General features: G+C 42.4%; 1 protein-coding gene across 1 annotated transcript in view; it reads left to right on the forward strand.

The window, feature by feature from the left end:
• The window catches only part of LOC310747408 (von Willebrand factor D and EGF domain-containing protein-like), a 211,575-nt gene that overhangs the window by 48,815 nt on the left and 150,550 nt on the right, over nucleotides 1–12,210 (forward strand). The window contains exons 4-6 of the mRNA XM_083581771.1: nucleotides 1,050–1,115; nucleotides 1,414–1,646; nucleotides 9,777–9,866. Coding sequence (XP_083437897.1) covers nucleotides 1,050–1,115; nucleotides 1,414–1,646; nucleotides 9,777–9,866 — 389 coding nt within the window. The remainder of the gene's footprint in view (nucleotides 1–1,049; nucleotides 1,116–1,413; nucleotides 1,647–9,776; nucleotides 9,867–12,210) is intronic.

The following is a 12,210-nucleotide window of genomic DNA, read 5'->3' on the forward strand; positions in this document are numbered from 1 at the left end:
TTGTTTCCCCTCCTTTCCCTCATGCCCCTCCCTAAGATTGGCTCAATTGTGGTAGTGGTTGAGAGAACCCCCAGAACAGTGGGGGATAGAGGGAGATTATTCCTTTTGGCCAGATGAAATGCTTGCTCTGATGAAACAATTGCCTTAGTGCAAAGTTGAATTCCACATCCTCATATATTATAAGCTACTAAATGCAGGGAGCTTTCCTCTGGTACTTTGTACGGCACCATGCAGATAGGAAGCACTATATGAAATAATTACAATAATTTCTCCTTTATGTCAATGAAAGATAAGTATATTCACTTGCCAAATGAGACCTTGTCTGGTGTAGTAGTTAGCAAGTTAGTGTATTGACCTAAGACCTGGGAGACCATGGTTCAAATCCCCATTCTACCACGAAGCTTGGGTGACTTTGGGACAGTCATGGTTACCCAACCTGACCTACATTACATATTTGCTCTGAGGATAAAATGCAGAGGGCAGAATTAGTCATGCCACTTTGAGCATTTGGGGAGGGGGGCGGGAAGTGGGATATAAATGTAATAATTAAAATAAACTTTCTTAAATCTCTCCTATTGAAATCAGTGTGACTTAACAGTGGTTGACCTTGGCTGGATTGTGCATTTCATAATATGCACACTCCCAACAACAATTTTATTATTTATACCCTGCCCATCTGGCTGGGTTCAACAGCAGAAGACAGGAGTGCTCTCTGCATTTTACTTTTTGCACCTGAGTATGGATGTATTTGGCACATTCATTGTAAATGGCACACATACTTAGGAATGCCTGGGTTTCCCTGAAATATATACAAAACTAAGGACAATTGTTTCAACATGTCCAGTTCTTTTATTATTGCAACAGAAGCAGAACATTTAAATTCACATATGCCTTTCACAACAGGCATGCTACTGTAAATTTTGTATTTGGGAATGAATGAGAACTTTGGAAGTTTTTCAGACCAATGAGTCCAATAAAGCAACTACACACCTCTAAACACTAGTTTTATCACTTCATGGGGCCATACTAATCTCATTTTATTTCTTTAGCTGTTAAAGAATCACAATTGAACTATTTTGGTCTCAGAGGAACTGGAGCAGACATCAACTTTCAAGGTAATTTATTAATGTTAGCATCAAATATGTGTTGTTATTTATTGGAACAGAATAGCTGGGATCCAAAAGGCCATGAAAAATGTTCCACATTCACATCTGTGCTTTTATAGTGCAGTTGCAGCTTGCCCCACCCCACACCTCTTCAGCTGAGCTGCAGCAACACCACTGTTGGAAGGACAGCTTTGCCCTACTACCAGTCTATATTTTCTAGTACTATCTCAATTATAATGATTTCTTGGCTAAACTATTACCCCACTCAAGTTCATCGTGCCCCCACTCTGTTTTTCTTTGTACACAGGGACATCTCAACTCCCACCTTTACAACCACTTGTCACCCCTGAGCTTTTGGGAGGCCACGTCTACCTCAAATGCACTTTCAGCACTCCAACTTCAGATCCGTCTATAGGTTATGCGGTGGTCTGGTCACGCCTTTCCAAATCCAGAGTGAAAGAACAGCTTCGTCATGACACAACGCTGCAGACATTCTCCTACGTGGAGATGGATGGAGTTAATTTCAGATTGGGAGATACGGTAATGCTTTCTTGAAAACAAGGTCAAGCGTTCAGAGGAGCTGAATCTCTCTGCATTTATTTATTTGTTTGTTGATTTGTTTTTAGCTCTTATTAACTGTTCTCTTGAATCTGAATTTGGCCTGAATGTAAAAGACAGTCCCCAAGTGGGAGTACATTTTAATATAATGTTATTAAATGCTATTTATCAAGTTTAGAACCCTGAGCATTCCAATGCATTAGATGAAGTTCACTTATGGTATCCAATTTATTTATCAGAACTTTTCTTGTTGTTACATATCATAGCATTGCTTCTTTTACAACTTACGCCTAAAAATGTCACTGATTAAGGATATCTGTATCATGTCATGGCACTGCTGTAATGACAAACAGGTTTGGTCAGTCTGATCAAAGGACTTACAGCACTAGCCTTACTTTCACAAACCAATCCATGTGTCCAAACCTGACATTTTCTCATCTTAGCAGCATCATAACTCTTCTTCTGGATTTCCCTCATTTTCTCATAAATGGAAAAGTATTTCAGGGTTAGAGAAAACCCTTAACTCTAGACAAAGAGCAACTTGGTCTGAAATGAGTAAATGACCTAATAATAACAAAAAAAATATTATTTGTATCTGACCAGCTCGCCCCAGCCGCTCTGGGAAGCTTCCAACATATATAAAAACATAACAAAACATTAAACCTTAAAAAAGCTTCCCTATACAGGGGTGCTTTCAGATGTCTTCTAAAGTTACTAATCTCCTTGACATCTGATGGGGTGGGGCATTCGATAGGCCCTTGAAGGCTTTTTGAGGACACAACAGTTCTGAAGAATAAAACTCAAAAAATCCTGTTATGTTTTAGATGCAGATAGCAGGGGTGCCAACTTGAAAGAAAAACGGTGTATGTGTGTGAGCAGGTAAGCCCCACCTGCATAATTAATCACATAATGTGGCACACACATACACACCATTTGAATGGCAATGCCCATTAATTGGGTGGGGGCTTGGCCCTCTCCAATATTTGATGGGGGGCAAAGGGACCTCAACCCCTAGGAGTTGGCTCCTGTGGCATGTAGGCTATCTTTGGTGAAGTGGTCTAAAGCCAGGCAAAGGGCTAGATTGCAGCAAATTAACGACAGTTTAGGACAAAACAAGACAAGGCATCAAATAGCACTAGCAAGGACAAGTAATCCTGATCTTCCATGGCTGCTCTTTTAAAAGGAACACACACACACGGTGTGTGTGTGATTTGTGGTATGTGAGACCTCATTTGAGGAATTGCTACCTGCTGTTCCTTTTGTTTATGAGACCTCATTTGATGCTCCGAAGTTGTAAACTGACCTTAACACCCATCCAGTGCTCTGCATGTGTATTTTCTGATCGTGATGTAAACTGAGGCATCTGTTGGGTTTAGTGGCAGAATCAACCTGTTCTTCTGTCCCTTGGCAGTGCAATCTTCAGGATCCTGCACTCATCTCCCTATCAACTTATTTTTCTGCAAGCTGCTGCATGGTTGTGAGTCAAAAGGAGAGGAAAAAATGTTAAAGCTCCGCTTCCAGTTGACTGATATCCATCTACGCTACTTTCCACACATTTCAAACTCTCTCAGCGATATCGTTCAAGCATAATACAAAATTTCCTTCAAGATGTTGTTCATATCATCGCTTTTAATAGAGTCATTGAGCTTTACTGGTCCAATGGAGTTTGAGCTTTTATTAGCATCTCTTTAGATGAAATTGCTAAGGCCATTTCTTCATAATGCTTATAAGAGCATTTTCCCATACTTTAGGTCCCAATCAGGCCATTCTGGAAACTGTGTCGGCAGAGAAATGTTTGCAAAACTACTGCAGCTTTAATAAATAAATCTATAATCCACTGCTCCCCCTCCCTCCCGCCTCGTAAACACTCAACATAGCCCATTCCATCTGATTTGAAATTGTAGCAGTTCCTAAGCCCAATTTAGATTATATTGACAGAGGTCATTCCATACCTGGAGGTACAGCCATCTGTAAATTACAGCAGGCACAGTGTGTGCAATGGGTAATGCTAAGGAAGCAGGATGTGCCAAAGAAACTGGCCAGGTTTTGCTCTGCACAGCAATTTGAAAGTTCATGTGGTGAGATGGCATACATTTTTTAAAAGGCTTATGCAAAATCACTTTTTTAAAAAAAGTTTGCCAGTGGCAGTGGCCATCTTGCTGATAGGTTAGACTGTTTGCAAATGCAACAGCAATAAAATAAAATAAATTCAGCTCCATATACAAGCTTATAAACTGATTTATCTCTGCATTAAGATTAGAAAGAGAGCAGCTTAGCTTCCACCATGAAAGGAAAAGGAGAGAAGTTTTTTCTTTAATTACAGCCTTTCACAACAGAACAATAACTCTACATACATTCTTAAAAAAAAATAATCACCGCTAATAGGAAGGTTTCTGATGTTTTGGAATGAATTTTCACATTGAGATTCCATATTTCAATCCACACGGATTTGCTTTGGTTGACAGTTTCATTATGAATAAAAACAAAACACAGAGCAACCCTATCTGAATTAAGCATAATCTCCATTACAAATGTCTCTGACTTTAATGTAATCTTTGTGGATAACTCAGAGAAAAGCTCATTGTGCTGGAAATGCCAAGAAATTCAGTGCATTTTATGGTCCTTTAGGAAAGAAGTTATATGGAGCACATGTTAGCCTCCTGTTTGAATGCAGGATGATGCAAAGCAGAGGTCTTCACTTGTATACACAGGGCCCAGGGACCCTGGGAGCCAGGCACATGTGATGCTGTGCCTTCACCCAATGATCAAGACCTGCCCAAAAGGCACCATTGCTACCTAGGCCTAGGTGTATCAACACTCACTAGACAACGCAACAACCCTGAAACTCCATCAGCGGCCAGCAGGGTATCATTGGTGGGTCTGCATTGCTGACCTGGCTTCCCAACACCATGTATTCTGAGAGGGGAAGGCCGAGGCAGCAAGGAGCTCAGCATGGTGTGGATACAGAGCCAATCTGATGCTCCCACCACTGCACCAGCACCACAGCAAACTCTCTGCTGCCTTGGCTCCCCGCCCCTCTGTCACTGCCAGTGACACATGGTGTCTGGAAGCCAGGTCAGTAACTCAGCCCTGATTGCACCACCCCATTGGTCACGACTGAATGAAAGTAAGCTGTGCTTACTAGCATTCTTCATAAATGGTGCCTGAATTTTCAACCATTCACAGCCTCACTTTAGGAATCCAGAATGCATAGCATTGCGTGAGGGGTGGATGGGTTTTTGTTCTCCACCCAGTGTCACTTTTACATATTTTTATACATAATTCAGTTTCATTTGCATATTAATCTGTAGTTCTTTTTTAAAAAAAGAAAACTTAAACTAGGTATATAAATGTATATTTGCTCCTCTAATATGCATATAAGTTTTAAATGCACATTCTGATACATTGAAGCTTCCAAGAAAGCCTCTCCTCTTGCAAGAGGGGAGGGGTTGTGGGCGGGACGCGATGTCTGCCTCATGCAGGGGGCGTTATGCCCCCTGCCTCCACTCACCTGGCTGGCGCACCACGCCCACAGGTAAGCGCCCAACCGGGTGGCTTGGAGGGGGCGTGGTTTGCAGCTCAACTTGCTGCTGCGCCAGCCATGCGGCCTCATTGTCCGCCTTTCCCGTCGCGAGTCAAAGAACTGTGTCGCAACATTCAGAGAAGCCCAAAACCTGGAAGGAAAGCCAGGTTGTGATTTGCATGTTAGTCTGAGGGGTGTGGGTCAGGTCCTTTTGTTTAGAAACTCAGACTGAATTCAACAAGTATAGCGAGGCTTCACCAGGGTTCGCCTGGAGATACACGATGAAATATCTCTCAGAAGCTGGAAAAGTTTGAAAATTTGCCCCAAATAATTGGGTGCAAATAAATTTAAATGGGCATGCGCTCCATCTGAAGCACATCAAAACTGGTCATCAGCAAGACCATCCTCTTCCCCACTTGCATTTGCAAAACTCTACCTGCTGTTATTATGCCTGCTCAAGTTCCTGGATCTCATTACTGTATTTAGGCTGAATATGCCAGTCTCTCTTTTTTTATATTGCAAGTGTTTTAAAAATACTGACAGTAGGATTTTATTTTACTGAAAAGCTTGGGGGGGGGGAGGAGTACCCAACCACAGAGTAGTCAGTCAATGTTGCATTCATACTGCCTGCAGGGTACCTTTTTCATTCTCCTCCCCCGTCCCTTGAAATGATAAGATGATAAAAGGAGGGGAAAAGTCTCTGATAGCGGAGTTACAGAGTAGAAGCCAATATTCAGCTGGAGGCAAGAAACTCCTAAGGAAAGCTATCTTAATAATTATGTGACAAACTGTCAAGTCTGTAGATCAGTGACCAATGCGCATATCTGATTGTGAGAAGTTCACACCTGAGTTGTAGAAGAAGAAGAATTCATCCTCAAAAAGGAAGGAGCTGTGCACATAGTATAATGGGTACGGAATGTGCAGTACTTTTCCAATGCAAATATTGTACTTCCCTTCTTGATTCTCCTGGATTGCATTCAAAATCACACACAGTGCAATACTAAGCGTCTTAATATTGAGTCAGATGAACGGCCCACCCAGGTCAGTATTGTTTACACTGACTGGCAGTGATTTTCAAGGTTTTCAGGCAGGAGTCTGTCTCATCCCTATACTCTGGTTTCTCTTCAGATCATGTAAATCTTTCGTCTTTTACTAAAGAGTCCCATGGCTAGAGAAGCCAGGGACCTGGGACTTTCTTCATGCAATGCATGTACCCCACATATATGATTCATTTCCAATGTTTTAAAGGGAACTATGTGGAATTTACAAATTTCTTCCAGGTCTTCCAGAAAACTATAATATGAACAATTTATCCTAGACCTATGTTGGTGAATTAACCAAGTTAGACTAGTGGTCTATCTTAGCTCAGTGTTGTCTCTACAGACTGGGATCAGCTCATCAGAATTTTGTGCAGGGGTTCCTTCCCAGTCCCACCTGCAGGTGGTGGGGAACGAACCTGGGGCATCCCACCTGCAAAGCAGATTCTGTGCCACTAAGCTATGGCTCTTCCCCAAATTTCAGTGGGAACTATGGATTTGGATTGCATATTCATTTTGTAAAGGGGTAAATGCATTAACATTGGCCACCTCATGAGACGAGAAGACTCCCTGGAAAAGACTCTGATGTTGAGAAAGATTGAGGGCACAAGGAGAAGGGGACGACAGAGGACGAGATGGCTGGACAGTGTTCTCGAAGCTACCAGCATGAGTTTAACCAAACTGCGGGAGGCAGTGGAAGACAGGGGTGCCTAGCGTGCTCAACACTCATCCTTTTTTTTTTTTTTTTACAAAAATGAAAAGTTCTGGTATAAGGACCACTTCACATGATACAGATTTTTGTTCAAGGTACAGTACTTGCTGGTTTAGCCTTGGAAAAGGGGAAGGGAAAAAAGTTTACTAGGGTGAAAGAACCCCATTAAGATAGTAGATGGTGTGTTGCCTCAGTCAAGATAACAATTGTATCGCTACTGTATGAGCAAACATAATTGGCCAGAACTCTTGCGCTTTCTGAAAAATAGACCTTGCTGTCCTTTGGACAGCGTTTGTACATTGGGTAAAAGCGAGGAAATGGCTTCTCAAAACCGAAGCTCAACATATGATATAAAAGGTATCTCTGTCTTTTTAGAAAGGATTAATTTTAACCTAAACTAGTGCAAAGCCTTGCCCCATGAACACAGCCTAAGAAAGCAGGCAGTGAGTTTCTGTATGGGAGCTATACTTGGGTTGTTGGCTAGAATTTGGATAGTACAATACAAATGCACAGGCCTCCCTCTTTCCTGGTAAATTAGAAGAAGAAGAAGAAGAGTTTGGATTTGATATCCCGCCTTTCACTCCCTTTAAGGAGTCTCAAAGCGGCTAACATTCTCCTTTCCCTTCCTCCCCCACAACAAACACTCTGTGAGGTAAGTGGGGCTGAGAGACTTCAGAGAAGTGTGACTGGCCCAAGGTCACCCAGCAGCTGCATGTGGAGGAGCGGAGACATGAACCCGGTTCCCCAGATTACGAGACTACCGCTTTTAACCACTACACCACACTGTGTAGGCTGTGACCCAAAAGCTACGTTAGCTGAACTCAACAGCTGATCTTCCCTCTGTGAGGTTTTTTTATTTTGCATTTTTCTTTGAGCAGCAGGCTTGATATCACACCACAAAATGATTTCACAAGCCCCTCATTTTCTCAGTCTTTTGTCATCTGCTGTCAAGGGATGTTGTCCAAGAAACATATTCCAAAGAGATGTTAAGCATGTAGAACTAGCTCAACAGTTCTTTTGAGTCTTGCCACAATCTCCAATTCATTGACCCACCCCAATGCACTGCCATTGGGACACAACCTTTCTTTAAATGCCAGGGCTTATCCCACTGGTGACACTTGTGTGACCCCACCCAAACTGAGCCCTGCACTATGGTGTCCTTAACATGGCAGGTATGCCAATCATCTTTATTTTCCTGAAGTTTTAGCTTTGATAAAACCAAACAAAATAAAACATAGCCACCACAAAAACCTGGTGGCCACTTTGCAATGACCTCCCCCCATCCTGGGCAACACTCTGCTAAGCATCACTAAACTCTTGCACACACCCTCTTAAAGCCAGCTATGAAGGTAGGTGCATGCACTGATGTGTGGCCTGAGGGTTACAGTTGTGCTTCTCACAGTAAGCATGCAACCTTTGAAGGACAGATATGTGTGTCATCAAAGCCCTGTTTGAACAAGTTAACAGTTTAGAATAGAGACAAGGGAACATGCACAATCCCTGCCTTCCATGTCGCCTGGTCTTCAGACCACGTGATTAGCACAAAGGTCTCTAAATGGTTTTGAAAACATTTCCAGCTGAACTTGCATAGAAGCTTCCTCACCAGTGAAAACTCTGGCTTGTCAAGGTTTCTAGTAGTGGGGACAGTTTCTAAGCGAATTCAATCAAACACACTTTAAATACAATACAATACAATACAATACAATACAATACAATACAATACAATACAACCTTCAGAAATCCATGCAAAGGTCTAAAGAGCAGCTTGAGTGCCGATGGATATTGAAGGCAAGGCTTGCATGTGCGTCTCTGGAACATGAATGCCTGATTAACCATTTCAGAAAGATACAAATTGCCCCAGGGTGTTTTGAGAGGCATGTCTGCCATTAATGGTTTTTTAAAATGTATTTACGCCTGAAAATTGTGGTGTAGAACAAATACAGCTGCAGAAATCACTACACAATCACCACAAATCAGTTTTAATGTTCTACAGTGGTACCTCAGGTTACAGATGCTTCAGGTTACAGACTCCACTAACCCAGAAATAGTACAGTGGTGCCTCGCAAGATGAAATTAATTCGTTCCGCGAGTCTTTTCGTCTTGCGATGTTTTTCGTCTTGCGAAGCACGGTCCGTCGCAACTGCGCCTCTTCAAGCAGCTTTAAGAAAAAAGCGAACAAACTCGCAAGACGTTTTCGTCTTGCGAAGCAAGCCCATAGGGAAAATCGTCTTGCAAAGCAACGCAAAAACCGAAAAACCCTTTCGTCTTGCGAGGCATTCGTCTTGCGAGGCACCACTGTACCTCAGGTTAAGAACTTTGCTTCAGGATGAGAACAGAAATCGCGTAGTGGCTGCAGGAGGCCCCATTAGCTAAAGTGTGGTGCTTCAGGTTAAGAACAATTTCAGGTTAAGAACGGACCTCCAGAATGAATTAAGTTCTTAACCTGAGGTACCACTGTACTGATTAATAACCAGATGCCCTAGTTCCAGCTAGCATTATTTCTGAACGTCAAAACTACCTGATCCAAGCCCTCCATACTTGCCTACCCAGAGTGAGGGATATCAGCTTTTAATTGCTACAGAAGACACCTATGGATATCTGTAAGTACATGGAATTTTCCATTTCAAGATATGGGAGGATGGCTGCCGCCCATGGGTTCCCCACTTGGCGAATGCATTGGCTTTGCAGCCAGCAAAGGGAAAGGCAAAACAGCAAAATCACTTTTCATAGGGTAGAATATCTCAGCCAAACCTTTACAACACCTTCAATCACTCTTCATAAACTCTTAATTTAAAAAGAAAAGAAAAAAAGTTGTAAAATGGACAATTTATTTATTGCAGGTCTTTTGCACTGTCACAGCTTTTAGGTGGGACTCTCCTGATCAACAGTCTTTCCCTGAAGAAAGCGATGGATTCTATGCTGGGATTAAGGTAACAGCAAAAGACCTCATTTAACAAACTTCTCTAGCATATCCTCAATGGAGATTTCTATATTAACCACCTTGCTCCGCAAGACAACACACTGTAAAATTGGCTTTGGTGATTATAAACAGTGTACTTCTTAGGTGCCCAAGGAGAAAATGTATCCAAAAATTGCCTGCCATTCTATCAATCATTCTATCAGACTTTCTAAAGGCACTAACAGCTACAGCATCTAGGTGCTGAGAAATGTATTGTGAAAGCGTTTCATGTTCATTCACCTTCGAGAGGTGATTATATGCAACCTTAAGTAGATAGGCACAGTTCTGCAAATTCAGAGTGATTTGGTCATAATGCCTGAGCACTTGCGGTTGTCTCTCACACAATGTGAAATAAAAGTTGGGACGTCTTTAAATGGACAGCTTTTGTGAAGACTGGCATTTAGCATCTGCATCCTTTGAATGCTGCGCTCTCCCATTCACAAAACTCTGGGGGCAACCCCCCATTATGTTAATGGAGAATTTTAGCAGACTAAAACATTTTCTGACCTTGGTTGGCCATTCGGTAGCAGATATTTCATAAAAGAGCCTTTCTTTCCCCCTTTGTTAGCTTTTTCTGGAATGCAATATAAATAACTGGCCAAAAAAAAAAAAAGTCATTCCATTAAGGAGGCTGTAGTACAGATTAGTTTTCAAAAGCTGAGCCTATAAAAACAAGGACCTGCATGCTAAGTCTGCCATTATTATTTATGGGACAATACATTATTTATGGGACAGACTTCACTTTGATTCATACCTAATGCCTTTGATGGGAGACCTAACAGCACAATCCCCATCTTTGGGTAGTGTGGCATCTCTCTCTTTCAAAAACTCATATGACACTATAGACTGCAGAAACCACAGAGATACAGACCCCAGAGCAGGGCGAGGGGTGCATCTACCTGGCTCTCAATATCTCCCTAGCCCATGTCCCTTCCACAGGCTACAATTCTCTCCAGGCCCCATTTATCTACTTGCACCTTGACGTGCTTTAGAACTGCTAGGTTGGCAGGAGCAGGGACCGACAGCGCCACCCGCATCCCTCATTATAGCATATACTTGGTATCTATAACAGCTGTTCTTCTGTCTCCAAGGTGATGCCCTCAAGGTACTGTTGGACTACAACTCCCATCAGCCCCAAGCAGCATGGCCCATGTCCAGGGATAATGGGAGTTGGAGTCCAAAATATCTGGAAGGCACCAGGTTGGGGAAGGCTGATCTATAAGGTTTCTGTTTCACCTAGCATCTCCAACTGGACATTCGGAAGTAGCAGGTACTGGGGTGGGGGAACCCTACCTTAAGCCCCAGAGAGCTTCTGCCAGTAGTGTAGCCAATACTTAACAAGATGGAGAAACAAATGGCCAAACTCTGCACACTCAACCCTACCATTAGGTTGAGTGAGGGAGCTGCTTGAGGGTGAGGATTAGTAGGGAGGTGCTGAAAGATAGAGATGTGTGTCTTGTCTGCCTCTGCGCTGTCTATGCAAGGCAGCCATGGAATGCAATGGAGGCTGCTGTCCTACTGCTAGTAATGAAATAAGATTCAGCTACCTGCCCTGCTGGCTCTTGTACATGGAACGGGGAGGTGTCATCTTGCCTTTCACTTCAGGCAACAAAATGTCTCAGGTTGGTCCCAGACTTGGCATAAAGCATATGCATTAGCATAAATTAGTCCCCCCCCCTTTACCTTACACATAGAAAGCAGAGTAATGTGCAAGCCATATGACCAGCTAATTATCCTAATATACAGCCCAGCACATTTTAATTAACTTTTTTTTTTTTACTAGTAGCTCTGCACTGAGCAAATCGGTTCCATGCTGTTAGTTATTAGGATTTTTCAAAAGGATTTTTTCTCCTGCATCAGAAATAAGAAACAATTACCCTGCTATTCCTGAAAATGATTTTGTAATTACTGAAGATGTTCAAAAGCAAAAGGTAACATTAGGAAATTAAGGCAATTTTTACTTAATAAGCAATTACGGTGGCTAATTTGGCAGAATGTTTGAGAGCTAAGCAGAAACCTCGGCGAGCCACCAAAATAGCAATTTCACCTTATCTTGGAGTAGCAGCAAGCTCAGATCTTCTTAACGCGCTATCAAAGTCGTGAGAGAGAATAAGGAAGGCAAAAGCTGAATAGGACACCATGTGAAAACCCTTCCTTAGTGACTGGTATCAACAGAGCAAAAGCACAGCAATAGGTGCAAATAATTCGTCTCTAGAGCAACTTGAGGCTGCCTCCTCTCCCCCTTTCCTGTTATGAACACAAGAAGCTGTCTTATCCTGAGTCTGCCCATTATTGTGCATTCTCACTCACAGCAG

The sequence above is a fragment of the Podarcis filfolensis genome (assembly GCF_964270895.1).
Source record: "Podarcis filfolensis genome assembly, chromosome: 1".
NCBI lineage: Eukaryota > Metazoa > Chordata > Lepidosauria > Squamata > Lacertidae > Podarcis > Podarcis filfolensis.